Below are 18805 nucleotides of genomic sequence, written 5' to 3' on the forward strand. Positions count from 1 at the left end.
TTCCTTCCATTCATCAGCCATTGCTGTCTTTAACATCGTGGAATAGTCAGCCTTGTTCCCCTTTCTCATCGCAAAACCAGTGGGATGCTCCGTGTCTGGTTCAAATAGGGAGCTTGGGTATTTTGTCCATTCATGAGAAAATTGGTCAATCTTTTCCTTGTGGTCCAGATTCTCAGCAAAGCAAAGGTTACGCACTACCTGTCGCTCCTCGGCATAGAGCTCCTTGACTTGGGCCTGCTTCGGCTTCTTTGTTGTTTTTTCAACAAAGGTTTTCAACCTAACCGGAACTACCTTCTCTACGTTGCAATCTTGAGCCTTACCCAATGCATCCAAGCCTCTCTGCTTTGCTTCTACGAGTTCCTTCGATTGAGTGGCCTGTCCAGATGAGATGTTAACCAGATCATCACTAGATGGTGAAAAGGGATCCACCATAGCTTCTTTTATTAACGCCTTTTTGACTTGCATCAACTTTCTGTCTCTTTCTGATTCACTGGACTCTGAACGCTTTTGCTCGCCTCCCATGTGCGCCATTTCTAGGGTCTTCTCTGAAACTGATGTCAGTGATGGTAACGCTCGCAAATACTTAGCAATAGTGTCTTTTCTCTGGGAAATTCCCTGCAGCAATTTTGTTTTGGCATCCTTGTTGTAGGTTTGTTCTAGGGCCATGTCGGACCACACACCATTGAATTTCCCCTGCTGTCGCCGGACTGTGAAGTTGCCCTTCTGGAACTGTAATTGCACTGCAGTTGGAAGATTCCTCATAGATTCAAGGTAGTGAGGAAGACAAGCTGTGTACTTATTATGGCCAGCAGCCACAATACATGGCATCATTTCTTCAGTTGCTTGGATATGCAGGTCCCAAACTCCTGCCCTTTCAGCTGCTATGAATTTATTCAGGATTTGCATCATGTCCAAGTACATCAGCCATAGTTTAGCAGTCGGCGAATCGATTGCTTTGGCGAAGGCATCCAATCTGTTCCTCATTCTCTCAAGTACGTCAGTGAAGTTTTCCGAAAAAGCTACATGCTCCCCATCAGCTAGTGCTCTGTTCACATCATCCAAGTGGGTGGACAGAGAAGAAAAGTCATCCAATTCCTGGTCTTCTGCACTAACCCATGATTCAAACGACTCCCAAAGCAGTGTGAAAACTGCTTTCTCAATCACAGCATGCGCATGTATCATAGCGTAGTAATCTTTTCCATCAAGTAACTTGTTTGCCGTACCCGTCTGGCATATGCCAGCCTCAACCATGATATCCTCTATACCTGACCCTTTCATCATATGACCAACAGCGCCAAGGAAATTCATGGCAATGTGGAAACCACCCATGCGCAGGATGATATGTCCGTATTTATCAGGGTGCTTCTTTTGAAGTGCCAAGACTATTTCATAGATAGCTTGGTCACAGGTAATGATACAGTGCTCTTGTCCAAGCTGTTTTGCAACTGCTGTGCAGTAATTGACGGATTCCACAATGACATCAGGATTAGTGGGCGACTCGGGGAAGAAAGGACCATAGCCAATGATAGTTTTCTCTTCATTTTCCCATACCATTGATTCATGGAACCTCCTCCAAGTGGTAGGCTTTGAGTCATCTACATCCAACAGCTCTGTGGAACCTAGTTGACACAGGTTGAATATGAAGTTACGTCTGGCTACTTCACTGTCATCTGCTTTCACATCTGGAACAAGCTTCATTCCCGCTAGAGACCGACCTTTTTGACGATCCTTCAATGTTAACATGCTTGGTTTGGTTTGGAATGAGTCTGCAGTGGGAAGAGACATCCTCCTTGGCTTCTTTAGTGGAATGGTGCATGATGTGTTAAAACTTTCAGCCTGGTCCTCTGCATATTGGTAGATTATGTGAGTGGTCCCATGGGTGGTTTTTCCGTCAAGCGTATTTTCATGGAAGTCCAGATTATCAAATGCGAAGTGGGAAAATAATCCTGGCTGGATATTTTCGGGAATGAAGAAACCGTTCTCCGACATTAGATCATCTGCTCTCTGTGCCATAGATGTGATGTACCGTTGAGCATCATAGTAACTGATAAGAATTACTAGTCTAATAAAGTGAAAAATGATAGAATTAAAGTTGCCAGTGTTCATTATTGTGAATAGAAAGCGATTGTGATCAATAACTGCACCATTAAGTTTAATTAGTGAAAGGTGCTCATTTTTTAGCAATTTTCAAAATTTTGCCCCACAACTGAAGGGGTTAATATAAAGGTCCTTTACCCCTGTTGCTTAGTTAGGTATCAAAAAACTACCCACTGGAGTGCTCTAGAATTCTGCATTAGTTGGCTTCCAATAGTCTAACTCACTTGGGCACAGCATGGCATAGAGTTTAGAGAGCCGTGGATTTTGACTTACCCCTTCCGCCCATGACCTTTTGACCTCTAGTTGACCCCAAATTGACCCAATTAGAAAACAATTGATCTCAAAATGTAGCACACCTTATAAGCTTTCCACAGATACCAAATATGATGGAAACATTTATGTGGAACCCTTTGAAAAATGCAATAACATTTGCCCTACCCCTAAATTTGGGGGCGATTTTCCACTGCTCCGAAAATACAAAAGTAAGCTGAAAAATTAGTTTCGCGGATGATTTGCCCGAGCAGGCCTCTGGAATCTGATGCAGAATGATCCACTCTACAAAAAAATATTAGAAACAAAAGTATGTCATGACGTGACCCAGTTGCTCCTGTTTTATGCACATTTCTGAGGTCTGGCACCCCTACTATAGTGGAGACGGGATTCAAAATGGCTACCGAGGCGGCCATATTGGAAAGGTGACCGCGCTGATCAGGTCTAAGTTTCTCTGTCGATTATTCAATGAACATCGTTTCTTCCGATTGAATTAGTTTATGTAGGCAATTATGATCTGTCAAACTAATAGAATCCAGCAGGATTTCCACGATCTCTTCGAGAAAACATGATCGCTCAATTGGATAAAAGATTTAGTAAAGGGTATTAAACCGGATAATTTGTATAAGTATATACTGTACTAAGTCTCAGGATTTCCATTCCCATGCGCCGATAGGAAGGGGTGATGAGTTAAAAAGGTAAGATTTCACCCGGTCATGCACGACCCAAACATTGTGCATGGGTGTCAATAGCTGAAGAAGGTGTAAGGAACTGATTAGGTCCATTCAGAGCTACTGATGTTACAGTGGATCATCATGACGACACGACGCTTCACATCTCGAAGAAAGGTGAGACATTCATACGGATAATCAGTTTACTTGGCGCGTGTTTCATAAGAGCCTGTTTCCTGGGTCGTCTTCTTTTTCTTCCTCTTATTCTCCCTCTTTGTCCTACTTTATCTTCTTCTTCTTCGTAACTAGTTTCTCATGATAATAATGTCTTTCACATTATTAAAAATGATAATGCGATTGGCAGACGTCTCAATTTGGAGCTTCTTCTTCTTCTTCAGCGTTCAACCTGCCTAAGTACTATAACCTCAGTCCTGTGGCGGAGATGAAGCGGCTTGTCGCCTGAAGGTCCGGCTGTGTTCCCCACAGCTTTTCTTCGACCTTCGTGTCCTCAGGCCAGAATCTATTTCGTAAATCCTGGTACAGGGGACAGTCCTGTAGGATGTGCGTTGGTGTTTGCACTGCTGTCTGGCATTGGCATTCTGCTGTGTCTCTTACTCCTATACGTTTAAGATGCCCACGCAGGCCACAGTGGCCTGTTCTTAGACGGTAGATGGTAGTAGCGTCTTTTCGGTCAATTTGGAGCAATAGGCGTATTTTGTGTTCAGCTAAATTGGACCAGCATCGATCAATAGAACTGAACCGGATCTGGAAGAATATAAAACTACGCCTGGCACTTAGTGACAGGGCAAGTTCTCCCTATATACGACATACGCGCAACCCTATCGAAATTTAGCTCGCTGAAGGTTAATTCGGAAGTTATTAATTTCCCTGGCTTGTGACATAAACTTGATTAGAAATCGATAATTGTCTACCAGTACAACGAGAGCGAAGGGAAAGGAAGTGGGCTCTATCAGTAAAGCCAATTAGAAATTTATTTGATGAATTTTCGTCACATCGTTGCCCCTGGTGATAAATGTTGACAATCATTACGCAATTAAGACACAATGTATGACATTATCTCAAGTTAATATATCGCGAAATGGTATCATTTTTCACTTTACGAGTGTGCGCTATGGTGTCATATAGTTTGTGAATTCTGTGATAACATGCAACTTGGAATGTAAGGAGCTGTTTGGAATAGCTTCAATGTTGTTACCCGCGCGAATTCGCTCTTGTAAGAGACTGAAGTCACAGACGCGCAACTAGAATTGCCAAGCAACTGTTTCTCTGTGTCCAACATGGATTATATGATAAAAAAGAGGATAGTGTCACAAGAAGCAGTGCGATGCATTCGATGGAAAATAAAGGATTTGGCTAACTTAACTAACTCTTCTCTCATCGAACTCCATTGCGCGGCGAATTATGTGGACTGTGTATCAATTTTTTATGTCTATCGATTTCTGGAATTCGAGTGTTGTCACAGAATATGATTATCAATGACATTACATGTATTTACAGTTTCAGGAGTAAGCCAAATATCAACAGATCAAACGGGGATCAAATTGGCGCTCACAAAGCCAAGTGAATATGGTTTCTTTCTCTACCAATACACCAATATTTTGGCTTGGTCTTCATTAAAACTGCACCAATTGCTATCTGACCAGTCCTGGGAATGGTTCCGACTTTCAGGCCTATTAAACTTCCTTTGTCCCGATTCCAAACCAATAATCGGATATTTACCTGTCAACATTGGTAGACTTTATTCGTTTGCTTTTTTCTTCCGTTCGTTAATTTACTTAGCCGTCAGCCTAGGCCCTTTAACGAGAGTGGATATTTGCATTAACCATCTCAAAACATTTGTTTGGACGGAAATGGGTAACTGTTTATAAACTTTCTGCCCTGGCATAATGGATTATAGTCTCAGCCGGTTGCGTCATGGGATTTGCTATAGGCCTATGTCAAATGAGCTCCTGCGAAACTAGTTTGCTAGTCGACACACTCAGTGGTTAGCCTTTTTAATAGTTTAACCGTTTCAGAATTCTTTGTGGTGGACGAAAGGTCATTCTGCTTAGGCCTGTTATGTCCATAGCATACCGGTTGTGCTAATGTCATAGCCTTACTTCTGTAGGCGCTGGGCAGGGTCACAACCGTTTTTTCCTACGGATTTAGTAATGATTCATTATCAGGAGTACATCAATAACATTAAACCAAATATAATTTAACTGATCAGTACTGAGATTGAAACTAAAATGGTAAGTGTGACCCGTTTTATCTGTCTCGTCGCGATCGTTTGTTCTTCCTTGCGACACGAATTGAAGAGGTTGTCCTTCCTGACGGTAGCGGGTTGTCCGATTAGACGGGTTTGTCGCGAGCATAAAAAGAGCTTCTTTCAGTCCTCACACAGCACCGTGTTACTCTGTAACCCCTTTCCCAGCATGAATAGTCCTCACACACGGTACTGCGTTACTCTTGATAGTTAACCCCTTTCATGTAACCAGCATGAATAGTTGGGTTTTTGTAAAAGCTTGGAACAGACGTGTATTCCCAGTTCAACTGTGACTGTGTATACGTATGAGTGTTCATGGCTACGTTTTCTGTTTCAGGACCTGATCAGACAAAGACAACAGCAGGTTACTTCGACCACTCACAAGTGCCAATCTGCCCTCAGAAGAGTTTCACACCTCAAAAGTATATCTCGTCACCCCCACCCAAGCAACCCAGCAATCGGCATGTCTCAGACATTCTTTGATGTTCTGTTGTTATATCATGTCTTTTCAGATGGCGGTGTGTTTCCAGCAGCCAGCGAGCCTTGACTTCCACAGGCCCAAGCCATCACGAAAGGGGGCCAGTGTGGTGAAGGTGGAGGACATCTATCGCTGGGCTGACAAAGAGCAGAGGCGTAGCACGGACTCGCACAAGAGGGACACCTTGACGAGTATACATGCACAACTTCTCAAGGAGTCTGACATAAAAATGCTTGCCTCGTGGAGCCGCCCCAAGACGTCCGTTGGACTCCCCACGCTGCCTCGGCCAAACTCGCAGTCCCCGGAGAAGATGAGAAGTCGCTCGGTTGCTTCTGGGGTGCATCGTGATCGGAATATAACACCTTTCCCTCTGAACTGTTCAAGGGCGGAAAGCAGAGTCAATGAGGACTTGGACGATGTGACGCCTCTGTCTCGGCAGTGTTGCGAGGTTCTCGGTCCGACCGCATGCAACCATTGCATGCGGGTGAACAAACGTCACAACCAGTCAGATCGTTGTGAGTCCGCTTTCCCCAGCCTGCACGTTTCAGAGCAGCACTTTACAACCGCTCTTTTGCTAAAACGATATTTTCCTGGTACACCGACGTATGAACTCCAAAACAGAGTGGCCAGTGGTCACATCTACCCAAGCACTCCCCGGAAGGAAAAATTCATGAACAAACCGTCCAGAAAGATAAAACCTCCCGGGAAAAGTAACTGGGCGTCCATCGCACCAGACGGGGCGAGTTGGACCTTCTTTCAGGGAATACGTGATCTCAATCAGAAAATCGTCAGCGGTCGGATGCATCGGCGGTCGCATCGCTACCAAATCGACTCACCGGCAGATATGCAAAGACTTACAGAGGCTGGTGTCCTCAATTCTTCGGACTCGAGGCCCGTGTCTCGGATGGTCACGCGACGACTCGACAAGGTGGAGAAGAAGAAGCCCGAATTCGTCTTGGAGTATGACCCGCCTCTCTGCACTAAAGAGGCGCAGCAGACGAAGAATGTCTTCTTCGCGGGGGAGGAGCAGACGAACTATGACCTCCCGGAGCGGCTACCGGAAAAGCTGATGCCGGAGGAATTCATTTTGGAAGTTCAGAGAGTGATAATGCAGTCGCCTGTGTCCTCGCGAGCGTCCAGTTCTATGAAACTTGTGGACTCACCTGATAGAATGAAACGGCGTGGGACACCAACGTCAGAACGGACAATGTCGGCCACTCCTGAGGCACTCACATCTAAAGCGGCCTTACTGTAGAAACTCATGTCGAACCTTCTCTGTGAGCCTCAAGAGAGCTCAGTGGGCTGTCGAAATAGAGAGGCGGAGTATATTTAAAATAACTGTCAGGATACCGTAACTGTCTGTGAGAGAATATCTTTCCGAACCCGCAAAATCTGGAAAAAGCTCAAGTTTCTATTTCAAAATCAACCTGAATTCTGTTTGTTCATATCACATGTATATTCAGAATCAAGCCCAAAATGTCTACTTTAATTGTCATATTGTCATCCAGCTTGAGGCTTGGGTATGACCATAATCACCCATTGTAATCATTCAGCAATTTTGTATAGCTGAGCAATGAATGACGTAATCCCTATCCTTGTTTCTGATCAACCGTCTGTTATCAAATGGTGTAAAAATCACTACCGCTATTTTTAATAAACCCAGAAAGAGGGAAATTGTTACCTACAGAAAAGCTACAGAAAATGTAATTTAATACGGCACAATATCGCTCATGGGAAAAACAGTACTTGTATCAGGACCTGCTCAAGAACATCGACAGCATTCCAGAGAAGTGTCATAAAAGTCTTTCAGTCCAGGCCCTCCACAACCCACAAGACCTCTTGCTGGTGGACAGTAATATGTGGATGGTCTTATGTCTGACCTGCTTGATAGGATGTGGACGGAAGACGAATGTTTCTTTGCGGCAAATTTGTCATGCTACAGTTAATTGAAAAAAGTTTGAAGTCCAAATATTTTTTTCACTGGATTTTTTCTGCTCAAAATGAAGACACATCATCACCCCCAGAAAATTTTTGGCTTCGAAAATTTTTCAGAATTTTGAACTTATGAAAAGCGTCGGCGAGGGCACATCCAGAAGACATGGGGCACCACGTAGAACCTGACACAATTGGGGACAAGGCGCACCAAGTAGCGAAAAGGAACATCCATTAGAGGGAAGGGCCAGGCCGGTCTACTGTCTCATTGGCAAAAGTCATTTCTGAAGAACATGGTCCTCCCCAGCAGATAAACAACATGGAGCCACGGTAAATCCTTATGAATTTAGTGTCACATCTTCACAAGTCTTCGTCACTGTCAGGTACCGCCATCTAAGCTAAGAAATTTGAACTAGGCATTTGCGTAAAATTTAAAATATCGCCCGTTTTTAGGGCGGGGGACGATTTACAGCTGGAACCCCTGAACCAGCTTCCGCAGATCCGTCATTTATCAAGTCAAAGCAAGTATGAACCTGGTTTAATCATGCGGTTTATCTTAACTATACTATACATATCAAGTTGTTTATATACCCGTCAGTTTCTTGTGGCATTGCTCCCATGGGTACGTCTTGTATACGTTCCATGTAGTACTGCTGGTCCATGTCAGGGGAGTGTGGGAGGAAAGATTGTCGTTTGAATTGACCAGAACCTGGCTACACTGCCGTCTTGCCCACACGATGTGAGAGCCGGTGTGCCTGCCATCAAGTCAGGCTCGACCCTGGCTGCGGGCCTGGCTGCTCATTTGTCAGGCCGACACGGCGACAGAGAGGAGACTGCCAAAACCAGGCCGGCACTGATGCTTCCTAATCTATCGAGAAGGACTGCTCACTCTGGCAAGATTGGATTAAGGATCACTCATCTATCTCACCAAATTTTACCCAGGAGACAGAAGTGTTTAATGGACAACTCTACAAAGACACCACAGGCAAAGAGAGACAACGGAACCTTGTCTCTCCTATTATGGAACATCCCCCATTTACGCCGTCCTTTGGCTTACGGAACCTGCCTAATGCATTTCCACAGCTCGGCAAATGTACATGTACAAGTATGTATGCTAAAGCCAAGCCCACATTTTGACAATGCCTGTCATATTGATCCATTGACAGAACAAAAGACTCTTGAGCAGATTACTGCTTAAGCCGGTCGGGCACAAGGGGGAGAGGAATAGTGCCCGGATGCTGTGACGGCAACTGTATTGTCTTTGGTCATATCGGTCGCGGTTGATTTGAACGCCAGTCGGTTGGTGTGTGAGCTGTGGAGAACATCGCGGGAACATTTTCTCCGATTTCAAACGTAAAAATACCTTCAAATTTTCCGAAACAAATCAAAACGGCTGCAGCAGAAGGTAAGCACAGTATCTGTTCCTGATAAAAGTATGGATTGGTTTCAAAGGGTTTTTATTGTAGAAATAGTCATGCTATCAAGGCGGGAATGAACTGCGCAGTTTGAAATTTCAAGTCAGACATGTGTCAATTATGTACATCACTGTACTTCATGTACAAGTTCAACGGCTATTTTAATTGCCATCTCTAATCAAATACCATTTGCTCAAAGAACCTAAGGCGCACGTTCAAGTCATGATGGTAAGTATGGAAGTGATCATGTTAAATCTGCGTGATGCCATCACTTCGGTTCTATCCTGTAATGTGGAAATCTCCATTGAATTCATGAAGGTTTGTCTAATGATATGTAAGTTGACGTGAACAGTTTTAAATTCAACAACCATTCATTTGGCGGCCACTATCCCGACTGTGGTGTAGCACCCGACTATAACTGGCATGAAAAGGGGATACGCTGGTTATGGATGTCAGATCGTGGTTCCCTGACCTTTGCAAACAATTTCACTGGACGTAACCCACGCGGCGACACCAAGGACCGCTGGCTGATCTATTGATATGTTCGTATAGGGTGTCAAAGTCGGAGAGAAGAAGAGCCACTCGTCTCTTGTAGGGGGTCCATTTGGAAGTGTTTGCATTTGTTAGCCTATAAACACAAGATTTTAATCCTTCACTCTCGGGTTTGGCGGAGAGAACTAATCTTACAGAAGTCCCAGAACAATATCATATGTCTTTATGGCAATATTTATTACTGGGACCCAGTACAGTGACGTTCTATCCAATATTCTTTGAGGCTGTTGATGAGACTTCTTGTTTAAACAGTGCCATTCTGCCCCCTCTAAGGCATACATTGGCAGCTAATGAATTTACTGCCAAATGAACACAGTTGAACACAATCTGAATAATTCAGTCTCGGTTTCACGGAAAAGAAGGCGACATGTTATTATTTGATTATGTATAATGATCATGATGATTAGGAGACCCTGTGTCGGTGTTTGATCCAACATACGGCGTTGATGTGATTGGAGATGGAAGTTTGCTATAGTGCCTTAAAAGGTAGGCTATAATAAAGTCAGCATTAGTACGCTACCTGGTGCTATTCTGATGGACCATATTGCCAGGAAAACTTAAGTGGCAAGTCTCTATAGTCTTAATTCAAGTTGCGATTGTCCAAATGAAAGGTAAGTCTTGCTGAAAATTTATTGGAAGGAAATCTTGATCTTGTCGTTCCTGAGTTTGACCTTTAACTTGATCTGCCTCATGATTTCATGATTTTAAATTCAACAACCATTCATTTGGCGGCCACTATCCCGACTGTGGTGTAGCACCCGACTATAACTGGCATGAAAAGGGGATACGCTGGTTATGGATGTCATATCGTGGTTCCCTGACCTTTGCAAACAATTTCACTGGACGTAACCCACGCGGCGACACCAAGGACCGCTGGCTGATCTATTGATATGTTCGTATAGGGTGTCAAAGTCGGAGAGAAGAAGAGTCACTCGTCTCTTGTAGGGGGTCCATTTGGAAGTGTTTGCATTTGTTAGCCTATAAACACAAGATTTTAATCCTTCACTCTCGGGTTTGGCGGAGAGAACTAATCTTACAGAAGTCCCAGAACAATATCATATGTCTTTATGGCAATATTTATTACTGGGACCCAGTACAGTGCCGTTCTATCCAATATTCTTTGAGGCTGTTGGAGAGGCTTCTTGTCTAAACAGTACCATTCTGCCCCCTCTAAGGCATACATTGGCAACTAATGAATTTACTGCGAAATGAACACAGTTGAACACAATGTGAATAATTCGGTTTCACCGAAAAGAAGGCGACATGTTATTATTTGATTATGTATAATGATCATGATAATTAGGAGACCCTGTGTGGATGTTTGATCCAACATAGCCTACGTTGATGTGATTGGAGATGGAAGTTTGCCATAGTGCCTTAAAAGGTAGGCTATAATAAAGTCCGCATTAGTATGCGGGCGGGGACTATTTCTTTATGGGGCCTTATGGTTCAGCGTCTCCAAGGAATTATATTTTTAGAGTCCAAGGGGGGGTTAGGGGGCCTTCCCCCCAATGTACTGGCTAAAACCTGTCACTTTCAGAGAACGGGGGAGGGGGTTTGGGGGACTCATCCCCCAATGTACTGGCTAAATATGTCAGAAGGACGGGGTTGGGGGGGGGGTCTCCCCGATGTCAAACAGTTGTGTGAGTTCACTAGAGCTTGCTCTTTACATATTATCACTTTAGATTTCATGAAAATCTCCACTTATAAAAAAGTGAGAGCCAAAAAACTGGGGTCTGTATAGTCTTTGGTCTTTATAAGGGACCCTGCCTTACAAACTGGTCTTTGCTGAGGTTGTGACTCCTCGACCTGGCCAAAACAAAGACAGTTCATCTTCCCGGCTGTCACAGGTACAAAGTTCCAATGACCGTATCTCGACCTGTGCACCAAGAAGACAGTTCACCAATCACGTTTTGTCTTCAAGGGCCTCAACGGCGAATGTGGAAGAGGTGCGAGCTAGTTTATTGTAACTGAAAAAATAAAAATTGTGAAGGTCAAAAATTTTCAGAAATAAATCAAATTTTGGTGAAATAAAGGGTCTCAAAATGCTTGGATTGGTTCGGCAGGCCATCCGAGTAGGAGCTCGAAATGTAAGGACTCCGCAGATCTCACAAGTACGACATGGAGGACAGTAAGTATAAGTATAAATGTTGATATTGTTTTTCTCAGAGGTTTCCATTTCCGGACAGGGTGTCTCAAAAAAAGCTTGTGCATTGCACTGCAAATGACGACCAATGTTGAATTTGTCTCTTGCGGTTATCGTGATAATCTCAAGATGTATATGTGACTAGAAATAACACAAAACTAACCTGTTATTTTCCAATGGTCCTCATCTGTTGACTTTACATGTTCACATTACTCCGTCTACTCAATTAATTACTCAGAATACTCGTACAATGATGGTCATGGCAGTGACAGTGTTGTTATTTCGGAGCGACTTGACAATTCACTGGCATTTCCCCCAAAAAGGTCATTAGCCTTGATTTGAATGACAAAATAAAGAGCATTTATCATGGGAGCTAAAAAGTACCAGTGAATTCTTCAGTCAGGCTGTTATTTCTGTTTGTGTTACAACTTTTTAAGGGAGAGCGGTGATTGGGATATAAAAAGTCTTCCTTAATCTTTTCCAGATGGTTTTACCGGCGTCTTGGTGACCCACCAGAAAGAAGTCGCATCATAATGGCGGAAGGAGTCATGGCATTTATGTGGTGGTGGGTCCTCTGGCATTTGTGGACAGAACCAGAGCATATTACAGTAAGTTAGTTGGTCAAAAAGCACTTGTGACTTGAGGAGTGAGAGACCAGTCATGTATGAAAAATTAATCTTAATAACTCTTGCTGTATTGAAGCTATGAAGATGGAATTCTGGCATGGTTGATCTGTGCCTTCAGAGTTGGTTGGTAGCAGTGCCTGCTGGGCCTAAAAGATCCAAATACAGGGCTGATGCTTCCCACTACTCTATGACTGTGGTACACTCACACACACCCACCCTCTTTCCCTCTTTCCCTCAAAATTAGTCAAAACTGATAAGATCACTTCAATATTTTAAGATCTGGTTAACACATCCACACATTCCATGGCAAGATCTCACTTCCTCTTCCAGGGACATTATGAATATCCAGATGTGACCAAATGGACTGATGAAGAGTTAGGTATACCACCGGACGATGAAGATTAGCTCTAGTCTTGTGCTGTAAATAGAACTGTGGACTGATCATAGCTGTGTACATAGAGACACTTTGTTTGATGAACAGGAATACCTTAGAAGCAAGGTTTCAGAGGAATTGGAATGTTGGACTAACTATGCTAACTGTCATCTGAAGGTTGTGGAGATTCTTTTTGTCACTGGTCATCTTGTCGGGTCCTGGCAGACACACTACACCCTTCCTATTGCTGGGAGTACTTAGTGTAGGTATGTGCCATGTCTTGGGGCCCACAAGGGAACACAGCAAATAGAATGTCCAGCTTGTATGAGAGGTGACTACATGTAAATGATGTCCAATTCATCTTGATGTTGATGAAATATTAAGAAGCATTGTACTTTTGACTTAGGGTAAACTCTGCATCGAATGGAGTAATAAATTTTTGTTATGAAATATTTCGTCTCGTTCTATTCCTTGATAAGGTCTATTTGGTTTGGACCTTGACATGTACAGGGAGTTTTATCAGCATATCACGATCAGTGGTATGTGGGAAAGTTGCATCTGGCAGTATCATTCAGACTGTCGTATACTGTCGGCTTTACATTGTCATTGTGGTGGTGTCGACTCTTTGCACTTCTGGAGACATCATTCAGGCACAAGGGAATGTTGCCATGGTCAATGCTGTATAGGTTGTGACACAGCAGATGGTGACTTGCTGGAAACCGGCAGCATCTTTACATGTACTTTTTCTTGTCCTTTCATGCCCTTTGAAGTGATCGTGACTTCATTCAGCATGTTGATATAATCATCTTGATCAGGCCAGAGTTGTGGGACAGTAGACCATCATCTTTATCTGATTGTGACTGTCTCCAATGTGATCACAAATTGCAGACATCTGATTGTGGCGATGATGATTTTGAATCGGGGCGGGGGGGGGGGGCACTTCAACAGCAGGTTTAAGACTGGAAACAACTGAATCCTTGGGATTGGTGAACCAAACAAGTGGGACATCGAATCAAGGATGTGACCAGTACAATGCACTCCAAGAACCTCGAGACAGTTGTGTACAATATAACAGATATTTATATTTTAAGTTCAGTCACATGTAGCAGCACAAGTACATGAATCTTGAAAGATTGCCCAGTTCTTGATTGGAACTGGGAAGATGAAAGAAACACATCTATCTGGAATAAGTAAAGCACTAAACGTCTAGAATAAATGATTATTAGATGAACAACATCATAACATGTATATAAGAATTTGCCTCTTCAGATCAGCAAACTCAGCGGTGGAGAGGCTGACCTTCAAAGTTATGGGGTCAAACACTAATAAAAACGACTCATTTTTTTCAACAATGTCTGAGCCCGTACCTCAACAAAGTTAGGCCACCTCAGGGCCAGGTGCACTGATCAAGAAAGAGGCAATTGAAAATGCGGCTTGAAAATACTCTTAAATCCCCAAACTGATCGCCTTCTGTAATTTTGTAATTTCGATTCAGATATCTAAAAAGATTACAGGGATATGCGTCTGAACTTTCCAAAACCATATGAAGCACTACAATAGGTACAAGAAGTAATCTTGTCATATATGATTTGTATATCCCATCGAAAAGGCAATATTCAGAGTTGCAATACTTGTGAGCCTCAAAGCACTTCAGAGAAATAATCATATGAATCATTAATGCACTGTTTTGTCCATCCACATGTTCATGTCCCAGGCAAAGTTAGTGACAGTGTCTCTAGCACTAAATACATTCACATTGCTTTATTGCCTCGCCGCGCTATTCCACTTCCTCAAAGTCCTCCTCCGCCAGATCCTGTCCTCCCTCCGCTCCCTTAGCCGTACCAACAATGGTTTCCTTTGTCTGCGCATCCGGGACCCACAAACCAGAATCAACGCATCGCTTCATGTGATATCGGGCATCCTCTTCAGGCATGCTGGCTATCGTCTCTTTCAGCCGCTCAATGTTCTGCGATTCAAAACATTTCTGCAACACCTGCAAGATATGATGAATAAGTACTAAGACAACTGGTATTAATTTCAAAAGAGGAGCAGTTGTGAAGGTCACCGCTGTGGGTGTTGTACAATCTCCCGTAGTGAATGGGCTCAGTCACTATGGGAGACACACAGCATCCCGGGACCCCCCTCCCTCTCCCGTCACAGACGTCAGGCTGGATAGGTCACTCCCCAATGAGGACATTTCCTTCTGAGACATCATCAGCTGCACAACAACAAGAACATCCAACACAAAAATAACAATTTGGGAGAAATAAATTGCGAGAAATTTCATTTATGTCCTTGAATTCATTATCAAGATCCTGTAGTATGTCATGTGAGAAGATTCAGTTTTATTGCAAAAATCATGACCAACACAGGAGACAAATTACATTTGCTTGGAAGACCTAAAGTTGATGACGCGGCTTTTGAATGCCAACTCAAAAAAATGGTGTACCTACTTCAGGCAAGGACTCAAACACTTCAGCTGGATCCAAGCCACCGGGACCAATTCTTGCTTGTTTTTCCTCCTGAAACAAGACATGACATGTTCATAACAAATAGGGTTTATTAAATAGAATATCACGATGAAGGGGAGGTGTTTTTCATACAGAGAGAGTGACACACCAACCCAACCACATTGAGTTGAACTCGGGAGTTGTTTTGAATCTGCGACTTAAAAAATATGGATGCACTTAACCGACAAGAGCTGCCCATTAAATCACACCTTTCAAATCCTTGGTAACTGAACAATAGCATTTAAATCCTACAAGGCAGTTCCCCTAGCATTAAGTACAGATGAATACATCAAACACGCAAGCAGGAATATATACTTTACCTCCTCAATTTCTTTCATAGCATCAGCAATTTTCTCTTTGGCTCGTCTTTCAACTCTGTCTTTGAATGCGTTTAATTCATCATTAAATGCTGCGGAATATTGTTGATCCTTATCGGCTAACTTTATTCTGGAAAAGAACGGCCGCACACAATCTCGCGGGTCGACATTCATACTCTCAGCCAGCTGTAGAATAAACTGCATCACGATCGTCTGGTGGGCGACGTGCGTCATCAGGTCATGTTTCTAGAAGAAAAAAAGATGATTGTTAAAGCAAAGGATGCCGGGAGACACTGAGTTCGGACCAAACCGCCTCCCGGAGAAATTGCCACCTGTCCTTTAAGAAGTAGGCAGCATCTTTACTAATTGACATCCAGTGGAACCTCCCTCAGTGGACACCTCTCTATTAGGACACCCTCTCTTAGTGCACTGCAATTGAATTTGACCTCTGTAATCAGTACACCTCTGAATTAAGGACACCAATTGTCCGTTGTGAGGGTGTCCTTAATAGAAAAGTTCTGTTCCACTTTAAAAGGACACTGGATTTTGAACATCTGTCATATGCCCTCTGCAACCAGGACACCTCTCTAGGACGGCTCCTATTGTGTCCTTATTTGAGAGGTGATTCAGCAATTTTGATAATGAAACTGTGGTGCCCCTACCTGTTCCATCTCCAAGTTAATGCACCAAATCACCAAGTGATTGGCCGTCTCGTCGCACGTTAGGTGGGTGTTTGCCATCAAGTAATCCTGACTATCCTCATATTTCCGCATCATACCGTATTTCTCAATTTCTTTTTTGTGTTGTTTGACAAAGTCTTGCTGAAAAAGAAAGGACGAAGAGAGTTCAAACACAAGCAACACAAAATGTTCACACTTGTTTTGCTGAGGACTACTGTGAATAAACTCATAGGGGATTATAGGCAGAGGCTAGGGGGCAAATTCGTGGTGTCATCACTGGACCCCGAAAAACAAACTTTGTTTCATTTACATGAAAAAACTCACTAATTTTGTGGCCTTTTCTTCCTCTGTTAAATCTGATTTTCTGAATTCTTTTGGCTTGTTGATAATCTGAAAAGGCAATGCAAAGATGTCAGCAGAAGTGCATAAAACTGGATTGTAAACAATCAATATTTTTGGATATCGACTGCAATAAAATCTCTTGGCTGCAGTTACCTGTGATAAAAGCTCAAGATCAAAGTGACGGAATGCAGAGAGCAGTGATGTTCTTACTAATATGATGGATCACTTGTTACGAGCTATAAGACATTACATCACAACTGCCAGTAGTAGCTTGAGGGATGCTCATCTAATGACGTCATCGTGGCAACACTTACCGTTCTTGATTTCCCTTCATGGCAGAGTGTGTCAACATTCTGTGGTGCCATCTGAAAAGGAAAGTTACGAAGTAGAAGTAAGGCACAATTTCCTTCCTCACAGCCAAAAGCAACTTCTTGAAATCACATTTCATCCAATAAACTCACGACGAATCTATTTCAAATAGATATGGGCAGAGTTGAAGGTGGCCAGCCCTCCGGTGAGGCAGATGATGGTATATCATCACTTACCCGTTCCTCCCTCTCCAGCTCAGCCTCCTTCTTCCTCCACTCAGCCTCTTGTTCCAGCAGTTTTTCTTTTTCAAGCGTCAATTTTTCAAGTTGCTCTGTTGGAACCTGTTAAGAAATATTTGTAAGTTGAATGATAGGCAGGAGGCAGGGGTCCAATTGGTCGCCTCCAGGGAACTGAACCCCAAATTCTGCTTCCAAAAATACCTGAATTTGTTTATCCTAATTTGACTACATTCTTCAATGATCCCGCTACCACTATCAGATTGATATCAGAGCTGATGAGAAGCCAAAAACACAAAAAGCCGACCCCATTGTGTTCAGCCAAAACAGAGCTCCAAAACTGAGAGCGCCGATATGGAAAAAGGCGAATCATCAATCATACTCACATCACTTTCGGCTAGCTTTTTCTTGTTGGCATTGAATTTTCGTTGGTGGCTGGAAACAAGAATATATGATTTTACAAACGTTTTCCTTGCCACATGGGACTGGGAGGGGGAGCGAAATTAGGGAACAAGTGTCAGCATACTCCAAAGATGGAAAACTTAGGTCAGGCTACTCACTCCTGATATCCAGTTTCAAACTCTTCCCTCTTCTTTTTGCGTTCGTCCATACGTTCAACACGAGCCTGGTGGCGCCATCTGAACAAGCTGCCTGTGTCAATATTAGGGTGGGTGTCATCTTCATCATCAGATACCTACCAAATAATGAAAATAAAAGACAATGTGCAGTTGAAATTAATGCAAACGAGCTGGAGAGGTCAATTGGTGCCAACTCTCAGGTCACTGAGTAAAGGGGTCTGTCCGGTCCCTGAATTCCACAGTCAGCTTGAGACTCCAGGACAGGAGGTAGATATCTTTGCCCAAGGCATTTTGGGAGCACAGCATTCAGCAAAGTGTGCAACGTCGCAATGTACTTAACCCCCAGGATGTCCCTGAAGTTACGTCACATCATGATGATATCGCTGACATATATAAGTATCAAAATTGATGTCACGAATGTCATCACGATTAGAGAATAGAAATGTTCTTGCGTTGTGACGTCAAACTCTCAAAGTCAAAGGTAAACCAAAAGTTCCTAATCAATGAATCATCAATGCTGATCAAATCAATACTGTTTGAGTTCATCATCAAAAACTACCACAAGCCAGGTCTGGATCAAAGATGCCCAACACTACATAACAATTTGGAACCGACGACCAAGAAATGATGAAGTCACAGAAAGATCCAGAAAACACATACATTTGTGTAGGCTACATATCAATGTACACAAAAGCACGCGAAGTCGGACAAAATGGAGAATTTTGCACTCGAGAAAAGTGATAATACTCCGATCGTGTAGCAAAAAATACCAAAATAACTAGCTGTTCGGAAAGATCACTACTTTACCAAAACAAAAACGTAATTTGAGACTGAATTTATTGATGGATCATTGTATAAATACCTCGATATTATCCCACTTGCTGTAATCCAAACGCGACATTTTGCCGGAAGTTCTGGTCGGTCTTGCTCAATTCTGGTTCCGGTCGAGATTTCTGCGCTGCGAAAGAAAATTAACCCATTCACACCCCTTGGCAGTCATCCTGTCC

At 43.1% G+C, this 18805-nt stretch overlaps 4 protein-coding genes across 4 annotated transcripts in view; 2 read left to right on the plus strand and 2 right to left on the minus strand.

The window, feature by feature from the left end:
- LOC135487946 (small ribosomal subunit protein eS4-like) overlaps positions 1–18805 on the minus strand; it is a 93446-nt gene that overhangs the window by 17400 nt on the left and 57241 nt on the right. The gene's annotated exons all lie outside the window — the stretch shown is intronic.
- LOC135487685 (uncharacterized) lies at positions 5817–7435 on the plus strand. Its single transcript, XM_064771724.1, has one exon. It carries the CDS (start codon positions 5817–5819, stop codon positions 7035–7037), a length of 1221 nt encoding a protein of 406 aa, XP_064627794.1. The 3' UTR covers positions 7038–7435.
- On the plus strand, positions 11642–13276 carry LOC135488310 (NADH dehydrogenase [ubiquinone] 1 beta subcomplex subunit 2, mitochondrial-like). The gene is made up of 3 exons (XM_064772868.1): positions 11642–11812; positions 12312–12435; positions 12784–13276. The coding sequence occupies exons 1-3, from the start codon at positions 11727–11729 to the stop codon at positions 12856–12858; spliced, it is 285 nt and encodes a 94-aa protein (XP_064628938.1). The 5' UTR covers positions 11642–11726; the 3' UTR covers positions 12859–13276.
- Positions 13894–18710, minus strand: LOC135487741 (hsp90 co-chaperone Cdc37-like). The gene is made up of 10 exons (XM_064771811.1): positions 18661–18710; positions 17781–17914; positions 17607–17655; positions 17221–17325; positions 16990–17040; positions 16658–16723; positions 16316–16474; positions 15657–15899; positions 15280–15348; positions 13894–14819 (listed from the first exon to the last, which is right to left on the minus strand). Exons 1-10 carry the CDS (start codon positions 18697–18699, stop codon positions 14604–14606), a joined length of 1131 nt encoding a protein of 376 aa, XP_064627881.1. The 5' UTR covers positions 18700–18710; the 3' UTR covers positions 13894–14603.

This window comes from Lineus longissimus, chromosome 5, assembly GCF_910592395.1.
Source record: "Lineus longissimus chromosome 5, tnLinLong1.2, whole genome shotgun sequence".
Taxonomy (NCBI): Eukaryota; Metazoa; Nemertea; class Pilidiophora; order Heteronemertea; family Lineidae; genus Lineus; species Lineus longissimus.